Source organism: Pelodiscus sinensis, chromosome 6 (genome assembly GCF_052426305.1).
Source record: "Pelodiscus sinensis isolate ZL-2025 chromosome 6, ASM5242630v1, whole genome shotgun sequence".
NCBI classification, from domain to species: Eukaryota; Metazoa; Chordata; order Testudines; family Trionychidae; genus Pelodiscus; species Pelodiscus sinensis.
The window spans coordinates 97,426,687-97,446,085 of record NC_143057.1 but is presented as its reverse complement, the minus strand read 5'-3'; the positions used below and the strand labels follow the sequence as shown (position 1 = coordinate 97,446,085).

General features: G+C 45.5%; 1 protein-coding gene across 4 annotated transcripts in view; it reads right to left on the bottom strand.

The window, feature by feature from the left end:
- ANKRD55 (ankyrin repeat domain 55) overlaps window positions 1-19,399 on the bottom strand; it is a 215,727-nt gene that overhangs the window by 55,823 nt on the left and 140,505 nt on the right. For 2 of the 4 annotated variants that reach the window (XM_089779385.1, XM_075932436.2), the window contains 2 exons: window positions 2,982-3,104; window positions 954-1,084 (listed from right to left, as the gene is read on the bottom strand). In XM_089779385.1, the coding sequence (XP_089635511.1) occupies window positions 954-1,070 (117 nt within the window). In that variant the 5' untranslated portion in view covers window positions 1,071-1,084; window positions 2,982-3,104. Of the gene's footprint in view, window positions 1-953; window positions 1,085-2,480; window positions 2,937-2,981; window positions 3,105-19,399 lie in introns of those variants that run through there. The other 2 variants (XM_089779384.1, XM_089779386.1) reach the window with 1 other exon arrangement.

The window sequence follows — 19,399 nt, the reverse complement described above, 5'->3', positions numbered from 1 at the left end:
TGAAATAGCTTAATTTGGCTTGTGGTGCCATCTACAAAGCAGGAAGTGGAAGGAAAAACACTCTCCCTTCGACTTCCCTTATTCTTCGTGAATGAAGGTTACCATGAGTCGGAGTAAAAAGTCCTTCAGCTTGATATTATTTCGAAATAAAGGTTTGTAGTGTAGCTATGTACCATGTTATTTCGGAATAACAACATTTATTCCAAAATAATGCTGCTGTGTAGACATAGCCTAGGTTTAATAATACATACAGCAAAGAAATTACCACTCACTCATTTAAATCACATGTAGAAGTCTCACATAAGCCTAACAGAGCTGAAATTTCCACATGCATCTGTGGCTCTTGCTCTCAGGCATCTGTTTATATTGCAGAGGAAGGATTGTGAACCTAATCCTTAAAATATCCATGGGAATTTTAGCTTCTGTAAGTTTTGTGGTACTGGTCACTCTATAGTTTTATTAACCATTGGGGGAGGGAAGCAAATTGTCATCCTATCTTATATCTTCTGTTTAGCCTTAGAGCTCATTAGGATAAGAAGTTCAGCTAAAACAGGGGAATTCTGAAGGCATGAGGCCAGCCTGAGTGGCTGGAATATTTTCCGGTCATTTTTTTCTTTCAATGGATATTTTTCCTCCGTCAGGGAAAGAGGAAGGGAAAACACAGCATGTTACTAATCACAGGATTTTCTGATCATATCTGGCAAAGGAAATATCTATTCTTGAAAGCAACGTGCATATTTAATTTGTACAAATGGCTTGCTCATTCTGTTGTTTTTGACACATTTTCTAGCTGAAAATGTCAGTTAAACTGAAGTGCTGTTCATGGTACAGCACACTAGGACTGTACAAGTCTTGTACTTATGCTCTCCTTGCTGTAATATAAAATTAGTCTTTGTTACTTCACCCTCTCACCCTCCCAAAGTGCTCTCTGTAACACACTGAAGTCTTGGTACCAAGTAAGTTGCAAGAGATAAACTGGTGCGTCCGCAGGCATCTTGAGTATTAATATTTGCTCCCATCTTCAACAGCAATTTCACTGTATCAACTTGGCGTCCTGAAATGGCATGCATCAAGGGGGTGCAACCTGTGGGGGGGAAATAGTTGCTAATTAATTAAATGAATATTAATAATTTTTTACAATCCTTGATATGTTAAAGCTATAAGGAAGAGATACTCTCTTGTTTGCTAAATTGTTTAGCAATTGTACTGGAGAAACACGATCATCTGCTTTTTAAAGAATGTGTCTCAGTTAACCAAAGGCCCATTTAGTTTTGGTGGGAAAATTCTCCTCCCCCTGCCATCAACAAGCCTTTTATGTGAATGAGACCTCACCTAACAAAACACACACAAGCCCAAGCCAGGGAAATGCTCTTCTCAGACTTCAGTTTCAACCTGAATGTGGGTGCCCACAGAGTTTATGAAATCAGGCGCCATTCTGAGGACACAGATGATGCTGAATGTGCACAATTACTTCTTTGAAAATTGGCTTTCAGTCTAAAATATTTTGCCTCCTCCCATCTTTGGAAGTTAAGTTCTCTACTAGCAATCTCCATGACTGGAGTGTACAGCATAAGCAAACGTCAAACTAATACTTGATTTTCCTCATTAATTTCTTCACTGCATTTAATTTATTTCTTCTCCCTTATATCTTCTTGATAATTAACTACTAACAGCAACAAACTATTTTCCAACAAGCAACAGAGCAATTTAAAATGATTAATGTGATATATTGAACACTAGCAACTAAAACTTTAAATGTGCATTAGATTTGAGTAATTTACGGGTCTTATTCTCATGGGAGTAGACTCACTGAACTCCATAGCACTACTTGGGTGAATACATGCTACTCAACTTGAAAAACCATTGCAGAATCTGGCCCTGTATTTTGTCTTGAAGTAGGAGATCACAGTTACTTCAGTGTTTGAATCCATTTCAACTGAAATGCTCTGGAATTGAAATTTGATTAGTCTGTTGCAGGAAGTTAGACCGCCTGCCTTTATTCTTTTGCTGGAGGAACTGGAAAGTCAATAAGAGTCTCATCTTGACAATACTGAGGTCCAGAGAACTATCTGAAGACAATACATGGGTCTCAATTTGTGAAGTTAGAGTTTAAAGCCATTTTTCAGAAACAGACACAGATATCTGCAGGGGTTTATTTTTTTATTAAATTAGGAACCCTACAATTTTCATACAAATTGGAAAAATGCCACTATGGTAAAAATTAAACTTGTGACTAAACACAACATACTTAAAGGGACAAGCTTTCAAAAAGCCTTGTATCAGATTCACTTGGAAAATGCATGCTTCTAAAATACAACAAGTAACTGCATGCACTCAGAGGGCATCATGTCAGACATGGCATGAGAACCCAAACATAAAAATAAGTATGTCACTTCAAGCATAAAACAGGTAACTGTTACATGTGCAATTGCTCTTTTGGCAAAAAACTGCATATTTTAGCATTTTATCAATTTTTGTACCTGTGTCCATATTTTGCAAGCAGAACTGCTGATGTCCACTTCTGAAAATTTGGTCAAACGAGTCTTTAAAATTTCCAAAAATATATATAATTTGAATTTGACTAAAATAAATGATTTCTCCATTCTCCTGTAAAATTTCAGCAACTTTCCAGCATTTCCCTTCCTGAGACAAACAATATAAATTCATGTCAGAGGACTCTGTGCCCAGTGTCCATTATTTGTTAAATGGGATTATCTTATGCAAATAAACAAACTTATAAGGAAGAAGAACAGTATTATTTTATGGCCATGTAGAGTCATCCAAAAATTCATATTCCCAATGGATATCCCAAAGAAAATGCAAATTTCCTATCCTGCTGCTTATGAAGAGAGAAACTAGATATAATTCTACTTACAATGTTTCAGTGGTTTTTAAAGTCAGTATTAAAAAAGGGAAAAAGATGATAGGTCAGTCACATATTGTAGTGTTTATCCCATTGGGAACAATCTAAGCAATGTTACCCTCAGTGTCGCAACATTCTAATATTGAAGGATCTTCACGTATCACTGCAGTCAGTGTGTTGACATCACCATTAGCAGCTGCTTGGTAAACCACAGTCAGATCGATTTCTTCCACTGAATCACCTAGAGGAAGATATATATAGTTATTATGTGGGGAAACACTACCAATGGTGAAAATAATGTCATTTATTTTCATGAGGCTGGGTTGGTCACATAATTCAAGCGCTAACCACCCAAAACCATATCCAAGCATGATGTAGTATTTGGTCATCTGAATCATGTTCTTCAGTATCAACTTATCTCCTATGAGTAATCATATATATAGTAGCCCAGTGTCTGTGAGTCTGTAATGCCGAAATGCTGGCTGTTCCCTCTGGGGGGTGCTGTTGCCTGAAATGCTGGCTGTTCCCTCTGGGCGGCCCGTGCTGCATGGGGAGTGCGGGGCCCAAGTGCCGCTTGCTCCCCTGCGGCAGTCCGGCTGAGCGGTGCAGAAGTCAGCCGAGTGCCATGGTAGGAGGGGAAGAGGGGTGGGGTGGTGATGTATATGGCCAGGAGATGGGGCCTGGCTGTGTACGTCATCACCCCGCCCCCCTTCACCTCCTGCCATGGCGTTCAGCTGACTTCTGCACCGCTCAGCCGGGCCACCATGGGGGAGCCCAAACGGACACTTGCTCCCCCGTGGAGGTGTTAGAGGTGTTAGAGAAATCCAGAGTATTATTTTAAATGTTGCACTCTGCACTATTTAACTGCACTTTAAAATGAAAGAATAAAAAGTATGGATTAATGTATCTTCCTTGCACTTATACTGAAGAGTGAAACAAGGTTGTTGGAGCAATTTGTACAATGGGGATGCTGTGAGCCATTGAATCAAACTGTAAACGAGGGGTGGGGAACCTCAGCCCCAGGGGCCAGATGTGGCCCAGGGGTTGGCTGGGTTCAATCCCCAAAGCTCAGGTGCACCCCCAGCATTGGGGGGCCAGTGCTGGCACTCCTGCTCACTGCCCACCACATGGTGGAGCACACAAAATCCACTAGGCTGGGCCCCCTAGACTCTGGTGTATGGGGGGTACGTGGGGAGTATCTTTCACCTTTTCAGTCAGGGGCCACATCAATGAGTTTTTTTCTCCCTCCTTTCTCCTCACTTGTGTGCCATTCCCAACTGCTTTTTCTGTGGGTCAGTGACCCCCGAGCCAAAAAAGGTTCCCCACCCCGAAACCCTGTGTATAATGGCAGTCACTTCAAGTCAGGAGGTGCAGCAGCATCCCCCGCATTTCTGCTTCCAGTACCTATTGAGTGAAATCCTGTTTGCTCTGAAGCTTTACTTATATTGGACAGATTTCAGTAGTGATTCAAAATTACACTGGAAGCTAACCACAAGCACACAAAGCAAGGCTTTTCATTTATTACTGTTTTAAAATAATCAGACCATTTGTTTGTTATGTCATAAGTAACCAACTGTGGTCTTCAAACACAAATATATTGCTTCCAGAGTTCTTTTGATTATATTCTGTATCTCATTTAATGTTAGCAGCAGGATTTTTTCTTCTGTTTCAGAAAGGCTGGTAAATAGAAAGTCTACCATTAGCAGAGTGAATGTTTTTAGACATTGCTTTGCCTATGCCTGTATTTGGATTTCATGCAATCATAAATCCTGCTTATGTAATATTGCCATTCACAGGTTAGAGTCCTAAAAGGGTTGTGTGCCTGTCAAGGAAACAGTAAAAAACATAAAACAATCATGTATTAATTAGAGACATTACTTAATTTAGCCAAATGCAATCCTTCAGATAAAAAGTACTTTTTAAATTAATCAACAACAACTCGTAGAGAAGCCAAACAAAAAGGCCTCTATGGTTATTCAGGAATAACAGCTTGGTCAGAAGAAAAATTCAAGAGTCTCATTTCAGAGGTTACACACTCCCTCCTGGCCAAACAATCCCACTCACCTCAGCCCACTTCTGCACCCTTCCTCCTACCTAGACACCCCACTCCCAGCCTGCTTCTGCAGCCTACCTCCTGGCGAGACACTCTACCCTCAGCTTGTTCCTGCACCTCCTCTTGTGCCTGCACTGTCCTTCTTAGCTAGACACCGCAACCAACCCCAATCCATTCCTGTACCCACCTTCTGCCCACTCCTGCATCCAACCACCTGGTCAGACCCTCACCCACAAAACACTCATGCATGCTACCTCCCAGCCAGACCCCACAACCACACCCCTTCCTACACCCATTTTGTCATCATGGGTGGTGGGCTGGTGGTCCATGGAAAAGTGTGTTGAATGGGGTGGGCCACAGGCTAAAAACTTTGAGAACCACTGCTCTGCACCAGTCATTATTTTATAGACCTCTACCTTTTCCCCTCTTGTTGGTACCCGTGCAACAAACCCCGTTGCCAGCTTTGTCCACATATTCACTCTGCTGATACCATTATTGGACCTAACCAAGTGAGTTATAAGATCAAGAACACATATTCCTGCGCATCCAGAAATATAATTTATGCTATCATGTGCCGAAAGTGTCCGTCTGCTATGTACATTGGACAAACATCTCAGACACTTCGCCAAAGGATCAATGCCCACAAAACAGATATCAGACAGGATCACAAAGAAAAAACAGTTTCTTGCCATTTCAACCAGAAAGGACATTGTCTCAATGACTTGATTACCTGCATCCTGCTTCAAAGACCTTTTAAGACTTCACTTGAAAGAGAATCTTCTGAACTGTCATTCATGCTTAAATTCGACACTTTACACTCAAATTTGAATAAAGATCCTAATTATCTTACCAATTACAAAGACAGCTTCCCCAATTATCACCTCTAATATCATTAGCTCACAGACATTTACCTCCCACCCTTTCCCCTCCTCCATCCCCCTTCTGTTCTGAAATTTGATTTGTCCTTTCATATGTGTTCATTTTTTAAAAATTGTATCCTTTGGTATATATTGTTGTGACAATTTTCTTCCACTATTTGATCTGAGGAAGTGGGTCTGGCCCACGAAAGCTCATCACTTATTAAACCATCTTGTTAGTCTTTAAAGTGCTACACAGTCCTGTTTTTTGTTCTAATTATTATTATTTCATTTTAACAAAAGGGGGCACTAAAGCAAAAGATAACAGGATGGATCCAGAGAAACCAGGTCACTTGCCCATGCTCACAGATAGCATTCGTTCCAATGCTAATAAAAAATAAGCATGTCCTCCACTTGCCAGGAATAATTTTTACAGACATATCATATCTTTGAGCATTTCAAATGTTTTGCTGGGTGCCTATTAGAGAGCAACATGGGGTACATTTCCTAGTAGTTAGAGTTTCTTTCACTTCAACTAATCTATTTTTGAAAAAGTACTAGATCTAGTTATTGCCCAAGCTTCTGACATATCTAAGTAATCCTTCATGTGACGCAGTAAATGGCAATTCATTTAGAATGTTAGTAAAATTGCTGGAAAATCAAGAGTATTTATGAAGATCTATCATTAAGATGTTGAATTGGACTCTGAACATATTTTCAATTTTAATCTCTTTCAACACTCAGTAGCAGCAAGATATCTCAGGATGTTTCAGAATTTCCTTTGCAGTTCCTATTTTTTATTGACACAATGACTTAGGATGTTTCTGTATTTTTTTTTTTACAATCTCATACTGAGTTTTAAAAGTAAACTTTAATTATATTAGAGTGCAAACCTGCAACTGAACTGCTTTTACAATGGCAAAAAAGTGCATGTGAACATGTCTTTCTGAACCTCTGTCAAATACAGTTCAAATAGTAAAAAAAATTAAGTATTATATGAAGTCCAAACACATCCCCAGAAGTTAGTAATATGATAAAATTCAGCTCATACTTTCTCTTTCCTTCAAGGGTTCCTCCCATCCAGTCCATGTAGTTTCCACTCTAGAGCTCTGGAAAGTCCCCATCCCTCATTTCCCTTAAATGACAGGGTAAGGAACCATCTTTCACATTAAGTCAACAGAACTCTCTGACCCTTTCTCCGCAGTTTCACACCAGCTATTATAGTGTGATGTTTTGGATGCTGGCCCATGCCAGTCTGGTTTTAAAGGGTGTGCCTACTCTACAGCTGGGAACAACCCTCCCTTACTAGGTAGATAAACTTATGCGAGCAGGGCTGGAGCTAGCATGCTAACAATAACAACGTGGACATTGAGGTCTGGGCTCTCAAGCTCACCCAATTCCTTAGGCTTCAGAGCCCAAACTCCATTCCGAATCATGATGTCCAGACTGCTATTTTTGCTGCTTTAGCTCTAGCCAAGCCAGTGTAAGTCTCTCTATCTGGGCAGGGCAGCAATGTAGACATACCCCTGGTTGGTACAACAAAGTAGCCACTTCAGTTACACAATGGCTACGTCTAGACTGGCCACAAATTCCGGAAAAGGGATGCAAATCAGGTAAGTCAGCATAGGGAAATCCGCGGGGGATTTAAATATCCCCCGCGGATTTAAATAAACATGTCCGCCGCTTTTTCCCGGCTTGGGGAAAAGCCGGAAAAAAAGCGTCTAGACTGGCGCGATCCTCCGGAATAAAGCCCTTTTCCGAAGGATCTCTTATTCCTACTTTCAAGTGAAACCTTTCAAGTAGGAATAAGAGATCCTCCGGAAAAGGGCTTTATTCCAGAGGATCGCGCCAGTATAGATGCTTTTTTTCTGGCTTTTCCCCAAGCCGGAAAAAAGCGGCGAACATGTTTATTTAAATCCGCGGGGGATATTTAAATCCCCAGCGGATTTCCCTATGCTGACTTACCTGATTTGCATCCCTTTTCCGGAATTTGTGGCCAGTCTAGATGTAGCCAATAGTTCTAAGGCCTGGAGCACAGTTGCACTACAAGAGTAACATAAGATGGCTAGTTACCTTAAGGCTCATTGCTATAGCCAGAGGGTCAGGCCTTTAGTTCTTTAGAGCAGTGGTTCTCAAACTTTTTGGCCTAGGGACCACTGTGCTCAGTACAAATCTTTCCACAGACCACCAGTTGCTAATGGCGACTCACTATTAATTACATAATTATACCCAAGCCATTTTGCTAGTAGTGAAGTTAGGAAGAATACTTAAATTTAAATTATTACATAGATTAAGCACTTGAACTGTCTCATGTTAGTTTATCCAACTTCATTTTAAAGAAAGTAAAATATTAGTTTATGTCCAACAAAAAAGGTTTCACTGTTTTCTTTATTTATGGCAGGGATGGGGAACCTTTTTTGGGTCGGGGGCCACTGACCCATAGAAAAATCAGTTGGGGACCACACAAGTGAAAACCAAAAAAACTCACTCCAAACCCCCCCAGTCCTCACTGATGTGGCCCCACTTGAAACACCTTACTCCCAGGTGCTCCAGTCCCCAAGGTGAGGGGGCGGGGAAGCTGGGAGGACTGAGGTTCAAGGTCTCAGGTGAGATTAACTCTTCTGGGATTCCAGAGTTAGTGGATTTTGTGCCCCCCCCACGCTCTGGGATTAAAGATGAGGGGTTCAGTGTGTGGGACAGGGCTACCAGTGAGTGGAATAGGACTGAGGATGCAGAATCTGGGCGGGAAATGAGGTACAGGAAGAGTGTGGGGGCAACGTCTGTGTGGGAGGGAGGGTGCAGAAGCAGGCGGGAGTCGGGTGTCTGGCCAGAGGGAAGGGTGCAAGATCAAGGGAGGGTGCAATGTGTGGCCAGGAGGGAGAGTGCTGGAGAAAGCTGATGGTGTGGGGTCTTGGCTGGGGGAGGGTAGTGAGTGAGGGTGATTGTGGTGCAGGGGTCTGGGCATGTCTTTGTGCCCCTGTTGTTCCCAATGGCAGCAGTGGGGAAACTCTCCAGCCAGCATGTCACTGTGCTGCCATTCCCCCAGTAGGGTGGGGAGAGGGAGAGCTCAGCCCACCCCTTCTCCCCTGTGCAGCGGGGAGCCCACGCTGCTGCTCCAGCCTGGAGCTCACTGCACAGCCATGCAACTGGAGCACCAGCTCCAGTTTCCTGCTCAGAGGGTGTGAGGGTGGGGGAGGGGGTAGGTGTCACAGAGTGTGGGGAAGTCACCAGGCCCTGCACCCCTATCCGCAGTCAGATGTGACTCTCAGCCAACAAGTAGAACAGAAGGTATATTCATTGACAGGGACACAGCGGAGCACAGGTTTGTTGTTACAGGAACCAGGAGCATTCAGTACAATCCATCTTGGGTATAGGGGGCCCCCGAACGGGGCCTCTGGGCCCCTGCCCAGCCCCCCAAAGCCAGTTAGATTCTCTTCTCCTAAACCATCTGAAAACTAAACTCACACAACGAGGAACTGGTCTCAGCCCTCTAGGCACCCCCATGCTCCTTTGCCATGCTCCCTGGGCCCAAGGTGTTATGTGCTGCCACCTGGTCCTCAGGACATGAGAGAATGAACATACTTCCACAGTGAGTCATGCCCAGTCTTCCCCTACTCATCCAGATAGTGTTGCAGAACTCAGGAAACTGAGGAGCACACACACACAGAGTTACTGAAGAGCCAGTCAGAACAGCACAGGACAGTAGAATCACACACAACACAATAAAGCAAACAGAGTGAATACAGGAACGACAAGAGTGAATACAGTTCCCACTACGTCACATCTCTCCCTGTGATGGGGAGAACATACCACGCACTGAAGGGGGGGATGGGTTAGGACTCTGTGGGCAGAGGAAGTCCCGCCCCTTTTTGCCAGACTGGGCATGCTTCAAGTGCTAAGCAGTACAAGAGGCAGCGGAGCAGCTCAGTCAGGGCGGACTGCCAGAGGGGAAGTTGCTGAGGCTGGAGCTCCTGAGCCGCCCTTGCAGCAGCTGCAGCCACCATCACAGGAGCAGCAATCCTGGCAGCAGCCGCCACAGCCACCCCTGGTGGAGCGGGAGGTCCAGGGTCCCCCTACCTCTCCACTTTCTGGTACCCTGCTCTCTAACAGTTTCGGGAGACTTACCTGTGGACTAGGCCGCTAGGCCAGAGTAACTCAGGGTATGTCTACACTACCACCCTAGTTCGAACGAGGGTGGTAATGTAGGCAACTGGAGTTGCAAATGAAGCCTGGGATTTGAATGTCCCGGGCTTCATTTGCATCTTGCCAGGCGCCGCCATTTTTAAATGTCTGCTAGTGCGGACTCCGTGCCGCGCGACTACACGCGGCACGGACTAGGTAGTTCGGTACTCACGGACTAGGTAGTGAAACGAGGAGTAACGGTAGTTCGGAATAGGAAGCCTAGTCCGAACTACCTAGTCCGTGCCGCGTGTAGCCGCGCAGCACGGAGTCTGCACTAGCGGACATTTAAAAATGGTGGCACCCGGCAAGATGCAAATGAAGCCCGGGAAATTCAAATCCCGGGCTTTATTTGCAACTCCGGTTGCCTACATTATCACTCTAGTTCGAACTAGGGTGGTAGTTTAGACATACCCTCAGAGAGAGAGAACTGTATTTAGTACTAGGCCTGCAGGGCTGTATTTACCCTGGTAGGGGGAACTGTGTTTAGGAGTAGGCCTATTTATCCTGGTTAGAGAGAACCGTATATTGGAAGTAGGCCCTGCAAAAAAGGGACATTGACCCCAACTTTGGGGTGTCCTGACCATGGAGGGGTCCGGCCCCTTGACAACGTGGTGGAGAATGTGGGCAACTTTAGGACCTGCTAATAGGTTCTGGTAGTGAGAATGTGGGGCAAAGGAACTCTCTTTGTCTCCTTAGTTTGTCTCCCCACGTATAGGTGTGCAGAGATGGATATGGATAAGTTCTTGCAGTGGATGGCGGAAAACCAGTAGAAGCAACAGGAACAACAGCAACAGCTGCTCCATGAATTGACAACGCAACACCAAGCCCAGCAAGAGTGGCTGTTTCAACAGGTCACTGCTCTTCTGCAACCCAGAGGGTCTGCAAGCCCAGCCACCCTGGGGAGAGGGCCTGATGACTCTGGACTCGGGCTATCCACCTGCTTGACTAAGATGGGACCTAGAGATGACCCAAAGCATTTTTAGTTACTTTTGAAAGAGTAGCAACACTTGCTCACTGGCGCCAGAAGCACCGGGCCACCATTTTAGCACCTTATCTAACAGGATCAGTGCAAACTGCCTACCACAATTTAGACACCCGAGATATGCTGAAGTATCATCGTGTGAAAGCGGCCATTTTAGATAGTACCAGCATCAGCTCTGAGACGTACTGACAGAAACTGAGAAATGAAGGAAGGCTACCCCGTGGGGGCACAGCCATGGGCTGTTGCCCAAAGGATCAGGGATCATTGTTCAAAGTGGCTGAATTACAAGAGTTTAACCAGACCCAAGTCACGGAGATGATAGCCTTGGAGCAGTTCTTACAGATACTCCTGTCAGGTGCCAAAGAGTGGATGCAACAGCATTAGCCATCCACACTAACAGCAGTAATAACACTAATGGAGAATTACCTGGCGTTGGAAGAAACCAGAGTTCACCCTCGACAGATGGGCAGCCCACAGGATTGCAAGGGTCCAAAGAGAAGGGAACCCCAGAAAACGGAACCGGGGGCCTCCGATACGCACACTATCCATGGCCGACTGAGAGATATGCGACTGAACTCCAAAGAGCAGTTCTGCAAAGCGCCTGAGGGAAAGAGTCCCTCACAAGGGGAGAGAAACCCCCCCAAGGCAGACCCCAGGCCTGCAGGCCCCCAGGACCGTTGTTGGGAGTGTGGTCAAGGAGGACACTTCTGGAAAGACTCCCTCTACATGGAGTGCGATTATGGACAGGCCTGGATTTTAGGATGCCGAGCAAGGGGACCACAACCCAGAAAATTGGTGATCCCCCTGGTGGTGGAAGGTGTGCGGGCCATGGCTCTTGTGGATTCAGGGTGTAGCCAGACAATTATACGGGAGGGCCTCATATCCAGCCTCTGGCTTGCTGAGGATACGATCCACTTCCAAGGCATACATGTCGATGTATGCCCCTACCCGATGGCCCGCATAAACTTGGAGGTTTGGGGCCGCAAGGAACCACTCCTGGTGGGCATAGCGTCCCAGCTAGCATACCTAGTGGTGCTGGGGCGAGAATGGCCTGGGTTTAAAGAGGTCATAAGAGACTGTGAGTACTGCCCTCCTAAAAAGCAGCAGCCCAGAGTTCTAGGAGGAAAAGTATGTGGGCTCCCCTCAGAGGCCAACTCCCAAGAGGAGCCCTCCAGTGGCCCAAATCCGATAGGGAATGCAGATCCCAATGGAGGCCCAACAGAGGGGGAACCTACAGGCAGAACTGGAGAGGGAAGCAGACTTCCTACAAGAGCAAAGGGAAGATCTAACCCTGACTCGGGCCTGGGAGCAAGCCCAAGCCCAAGAGACTGAGGACTCAGAGGGGGCGAGACACCCTCAGGGACCATGATTTGAAATCTGGAAAGACCAGTCATATTGGGTAGTAAGGGACCCCCAGACACAAGAGGAGATCTACCAATTGCTGGTCCCCTGGAGATTGTGACGAAGCCTCCTACATTTGGCTCATGTTACTCCATGGGCAGGACACGTGGGTAGGGAAAAGACTTTGCAGCGGGTGGCACACCACTTCTTTTGGCCTGGCATACATCACAATGTCTGGGAACACTGTGTGTCATGCCCAGAATGCCAATGAGTGGGACCCAAGGGGACAGCTAAGGCCCCGCCCCCCACAATACCTCTGCCAGTCATAGGCATATCCTTTGAAAGGACTGGTCTGGATCTGGTTGGGCGTTGGAGAAGAGTAAGATGGGGAACTGGTTAATCTTGGTGATCATAGATTATGCAACCCATTACCCAGAAGTGGTCCTGCTCAAGGCATCAATAGACCATTTTACCACTAATGCCTCTTTTTCAATCATAGAATATTTTGTCTCTCTAGGGAACAATTTCCGACTCAGGAACAGGACTGGGTGTTCTTCCCCATTACACAGGGAAGTGTATATAACCGTATATACGCTATATAATTATAACCGTATATACGCTATATAATTATAGCGTATATAACTCGAGTATAACCCGCACTCGTGTATAACCCACGGCTTTACCTGATTGTGTAGAAAAAGTCTTAGATAACCCGCAGATGAGTATAACCTGCAGGTTCTATACACTAATTCACAGTGATTGCACATACCAGCTGCCAGCGGGGGGAACGGAGAGCACAGCACAGGTGTGCTGGCCAGCCTGTGGGAGGGGAGCCGCACTCACCTCCAGGCACCATGCAGCTGCAGCCAGGCGCAACCCACCCTCCTCTGGGCGGGGGAATGGAGAGCACAGCACAGGCTTGTGAGTAAAAATAAACATGTATACCCCACAGACATGTATACCCCATGGGGCGGGGGGTTGTAAAAACATATAGAACCCACGGGTTATATACGCTAATTTACGGTACCTTCTGGGATAAGATGGTTCTGAGCCCCACTCCAGAAGCATCTGTCTGGAGTATAAACTCCTTCCCAAAATCAGGATGTACTAGGACTCGTTCCTGGGTCAACCTCATTTTTAGGTTCTGGAAGACCCTCTCACACTGCGATGTCCACTTTACTTGACAGGGCTGAGAATTCTTTGTTAGGTCTGTGAGCGGCATCACAATTGTTGCAAAGTCCGGGATTAACTGTCGGTAATAACCGACCAGGCCTAAGAACTGGAGCACTTGTCTTTTTGTTTGCAGGGTTGGTGTGTCTGACAGTGCCTGGAGTTTATTAATCATTGGCCGTAACTTCCCTCTTCCCACTATGTATCCAAGGCACATCATCTCCTTCTCCCTGAAGTGGCACTTCGCCGGGTTTGCTGTGAGTCCGGCTTCTTGGAGAGCCTGCAGGACTCAGCTGTCACCTTTGCAGGCCTCTGCTACTTCATCTATCACAATGCGTGTACCTGCAAGGCTGTGGTTATGCTGTGGAGCCTCTGAATGCAACCAAACCACTGGCAAAACATGATTCTTCACTGCTGCCTCTGCTTCTGTCGTATTGTTACTAAATCATTTAGTGAGGGAGAAACAATAATTGTGTGTCCATAGTACATGGGTAGAAATCCCACTGGTGAGTCATCTAGAAATTTACAATTTGAACTGGTTCCTTATCGCAAAAGCAAATATCAGTAACAAAAAATGGGCTAAAAGTGGAGCTCTGCCAGGAGAGAAGGGTTAGTCTGATGTGAACTGGATTCAGACAAGAGTGAACTAATGAAGCTGCAATATAATTGGGAGTGAATTAATGGTTATATCAGGAACAGTCTTGGATGGCTGAAACCCAATTTTCTCTTTCTGTGGCTGCAATGTTTAGATTGTTGGAATGTAATTACTGTTTAATTTTCCATTTTGTAAAATGAATTTGGCTGTGGGAAGGTTCAGCTTTTGTTTCCAATGTTACAATTAGTGAATTGTACACAAGGTGCCTAACATAATGTTCTGACTGGGCCCTCAGAGTGAATGTGAAAAAGGGAAGACTTTTTGTTAATGCATACAATAAAAAAATGTCAAAAGTTAGTGAACAGGGGCTGCTAACAGGGAGTTGGGAGTGGGAGGAGGGAGAGATACACTCGCCATTCTTTAAAATCTTTTCACTACACTCCTGCCCTTCAAGGAGGCATTTAATAACAACCGAGGAATCTCTCAGAAGGAACACAGGTATGGATAGTGATATGTCTGCTGTTATTACTTGCACAGCATGTGCCATGTTTGTCTTCCTCCTGGAAGAAAGAAGGGATTTCATCTGCACTAAGTGCAAGCTGGTCACCATTTTGGAAGAAAAAATTAGAGGACTTGAGGCCCAAGTATCGACCCTACGTTCCATCAGAAAGGATGAAGACTTCCTTGATAGAAGGCAGCGTTTAATCCTGCAGGCACAGCAGGCTGAAGAGCCAGTCAGGGCAGTACAGGACAAGGAAGAAAACTGGCTGCATGTAATCTCTAGAAGAAGAAGAAGCAGCAGGCCAACTCAGGTATCCCCCCATTCATGTAGAGGTAAGTAACCAGTTTCAGGCTCTCTCCCCAGGCACTATGGTGGAGAATGCTTTGGCAGGGACCTCTCAGGGAAGAAATCAGAAGGGAAGACCATCTACTGGAAGGCATGGGATGCGCAGTCCTAGTTATGGGGGTTCCATGACCACCACCCCCAAAAGAAGATGACAGGTGGTGGTGGTCGGGGACTCCCTCCTAAGAGGTACTGAGTCATCCATCTACTGTCCAGACCTGCAATCTCGAGAAGCATGTTGCTTACCGGGAGCTCACATTTAGGATGTGACCGAGAGTCTTCCAAAGGTGATTAAACTTTCGGATCGCTACTCCTTTCTGCTTCTCCATGTAGGAACTAACGATATGGCCAAGAATGACCTTGAGCGGGTCACAGCAGATTATGTAGTGCTGGGAAGAAGGATCAAGGAATTTGAAGCGCAAGTGGTGTTCTCGTCCATCCTTCCGGTTGAAGGAAAAGGTCTGGGTAGGGATCGTCAAATTGAGGAAGTAAATGCGTGGTTGTGCAGGTGGTGTCGAAAGAGGGCTTTGGTTTCTTCGACCATGGGACTCTGTTCTGGGCACAAGGATTTTTAGGAAGAGATGGGATCCACCTAATCTAGAGAAGAAAGAGAATCTTAGCAGGCAGGCTTGCAAACCTAGTGAGGAGGGCTTTAAGCTAGGTTTGTTGGGGGACGGTGACCAAAGCCTGGAGGTAAGTGAGGAAGTCGGATACCGGAAAGAAACACAAGGAGGAACGAACAACAAAGGAGGACCCCTGACTCGAATGGAGAAGGTAGGGCAAACAACTGGCTATCTAAGGTGTTTGTACACAAATGCAAGAAGCCTGGGAAACAAACCCTGGCACAGTCAAAGAACTATGATTTCATTGGAATAACAGAAACTTGGTGGGATGACTCACATGACTGGAGTACTATAATGGAAGTGTATAAACTGTTCAGAAAGAACAGGCTGGGGAGAAAAGGAGGAGGAGTTGCATTCTATGTAAGAGAGCAGTATGATTGCTTGGAGCTTCAGTATTTAGAGGGAGAAAAGATTTTTGAGTCTATGGGTTAAGTTTAGAGGTGGAAGCAACAGGGGTGAAGTTGTGCTTTGTGTCTGCTATAGACCGCCGGATCAGGTGGATGAGGTACACGAGGCTTTCTTTGGACAACTGAGAGAAGCTTCCAGATTGCAGGCCCTGGTTCTCATGGGGGACTTTAATCACCCTGACATTTGTTGGGAGACCAATACAGCAGTACACAGACAATCCAGGAAGTTTTTGGAGAATGTTGGGGATAACTTCTTGGTACAAGTGCTGAAAGAACCGACCAGGGGCCATGCGCAGCTTGACCTGCTGCTCGCAAACAGGGAGGAACTAGTAGGGGAAGTAGAGGTGGGTGGCAACCTGGGAAGCAGTGATCATGAGACGGTAGATTTCAGGATCCTGATCAAAGGAAGAAAGGAGAGCAGCAAAATACACACCCTGGACTTCAGAAGAGCAGACTTTGACTCTCTCAGAGAACTGATGGGCAGGATTCCCTGGGATGCTTACCTGAATAGAAAAGGAGTCCAGAAGAGCTGGCAGTATTTTAAAGAAAGCTTATTAAAGGCACAGGAAGAAACCATCCGGATGCACAGCAAGAAAAGCAAATATGGTAGGCGACCAGATTGTCTTACCAGAGACATCCATGGTGAGCTTAAACACAGAAGGAAGCTTAAAAGAAGTGGAAACTTGGGCAAATGACTAGGGAGGAGTATAAATATATTGATTTAGAATACAGGGGAGTTATCAGGAAGATGAAAGCGCACTTGGAATTGTAGCTAGCAAGGGATGTGAAGGGTAACAAGAGAGGTTTCTATAGGCATGTTAGCAATGAGAGGGTGATCAGAGAGGTTGTAGGGCCCCTACTGGATGAGGGAGGTAACCTAGTGATAGATGATGTGGGAAAAGCTGAAGTACTCAGTGCTTTTTTTCCCTCTGTCTTCACAGACAAGGTCAGCTCCCAGACAAATGCACTAGGCAATGCAATATGGCAGCGTTTCCCAAACTATGGGCCATGGCCTGGTACTGGGCCACGGGAAAAAAATACCAGGCCTCAGCTTGGCTGCCAGGAGGGGAGCAGAGTGGGGCGGGCTGGGAGGAGGTGTGTGTGTGTGTGTGAGGGAAACGGGCCACTGGGAAGCAGGGATGGGGGTAGCGGGGCTGTCCCACAGAGATGGGGGGAGGCGGGCGGCTGGTGAAAGCAGGGTCGGAGGCAGTGGGGCTATCCTGCGGAGATTGGGGAGGGCAGGCAGTGGAACCAGGGCTGGACTGGGAGGGGGGGGGGGCGCTGGCTGAGGGAGATCAGGAGGAGGAGGATGGGAGAACAAGCTTCCAGAAGCAGGGCTGGACGGGGGCAGCGGGGCTGGACTGGGCAGATTGGGAGGAGAAGGGGGGGAGCGGGGCTGACCCAGGCACATGCAGACCCTGCAGACCTTGGCAGACGAGTGAGTCTGGCCGGGGACTCCATTTTGCCCCCCCTCCACATACCCTCCATCGAGTAGTTGTGAACTGCCTGGCAGGTAGACACACTCAGGCAGCGTGAGCACATCTACCAGCCAGGCAACTCGCAGCTAAGGACTGATACACCTAATTATAATAAAAGTAAAAGAAGCAGTGAGGGACAAAAAGGTATCTTTTAAGAAGTGGAAGGCCAATCCTAGCGAGATAAATAGAAAGGAACATAAACACTGTCAAATCAAGTGTAAACATGTAATAAGAAAAGCAAAAAAAGATTTTGAGGAACAGCTAGCCAAAAACTCAAAAAGAAATAACAAAATGTTTTTTAAGTACATTAGAAGCAGGAAGCCTGCTAAAAAAACTGTGGGTCCTCTAGATGATCGAGCTATAAAAGGAGCAATCAAGGACGATAAAGCCATTGCGGAGAAACTAAATGATTTCTTTGCTTCAGTCTTCACGGCTGAGGATGTTAGGGAGATTCCTGAATCTGCACCGTCCTTTGTGGGTGATGAATCTGAGGAACTGTCCCGGATTGAAGTGTCATTAGAGGTGGTTTTGGAACAAATAGAAAAACTTAATGTTAACAAATCTCTGGGACCGGATGGCATTCATCCAAGGGTTCTAAAAGAACTTAAATGAGAAATTGCTGAGCTATTATCTGTGGTTTGTAACCTATTCTTTAAATCGGCTTCCGTACTTAATGACTGGAAGGTAGCCAATGTGACACCAATATTTAAAAAGGGCTCTAGAGGTGATCCTGGCAATTACAGACCGGTAAATCTAACTTCAGTACTGGGCAAATTAGTCAAAACAATAGTAAAGAATAAAATTGTGAAGCATGTAGAAGAACATAATTTGTTGGACAAAAGTCAACATGGTTTCTGTAAAGGGAAATCCTGTCTTACTAATCTGTTAGAGTTCTTTGAAGGGGTTAACAAACATGCAGACAAGGGGGATCCAGTAGATATAGTATACTTGGATTTTCAGAAAGCCTTTGACAAGGTCCCTCACCAAAGGCTCTTGTGTAAATTACATGGCCATGGGATAAGAGGGAAGGTCCTTTCTTGGATTGAGAACTGGCTAAAAGACAGGAAACAAACGGTAGGAATAAATGGTACATTTTCAGATTGGAGAGGGGTAACTAGTGGTGTACCCCAAGGGTCAGTCCTGGGACCAATCCTTTTCAACTTATTCATAAATGATCTGGAGAAAGGGGTAAGCAGTGAGGTAGTAAAGTTTGCAGATGATACCAAACTGTTTAGGATAGTCAAGACAGAAGCAGACTGTGAGGGACTCCAAAAAGATCTCACCAAACTGAGTGATTGGGCAACAAAATGGCAAATGAAATTTAATGTGGATAAGTGTAAAGTAATGCACATCGGGAAAAATAACCCCAACTATACGTACAATATGATGGGGGCTAATTTGGCTATGACAAATCAGGAAAGAGATCTTGGAGTTATCGTGGACAGTTCTCTGAAAACTTCCACACAGAGTGCAGCGGCGGTCAAAAAGGCAAATAGGATGCTAGGAATTATTAGGAAAGGGATAGAAAATAAGACCCAGAATATCTTACTGCCCCTGTATAAAACTATGGTACGCCCACATCTTGAATACTATGTACAGATGTGGTCTCCTCACCTCAAAAAAGATATTTTGGCCTTGGAAAGGGTTCAGAAAAGGGCAACTAAAATGATTAGGGGTTTGGAATGGGTCCCATATGAGGAGAGGTTAAAGCAACTGGGACTTTTCAGTTTAGAAAAGAGGAGACTGAGGGGGGATATGATAGAGGTCTATAAAAGCACGAGTGGTGTGGAGAGGGCTGACAAAGAAAAGCTATTTATTAGTTCCCATAATAGAAGAACTAGAGGACACCAAATGAAATGAAAGGGTAGCAGGTTTAAAACTAATAAAAGAAAGTTCTTCTTCACACAGTGTGTAGTCAACCTGTGGAACTCCTTGCCAGAGGAGGCTGTGAAGGCTAGGACTATAATAGAGTTTAAAGAGAAGCTGGATAAATTCATGGAGGTT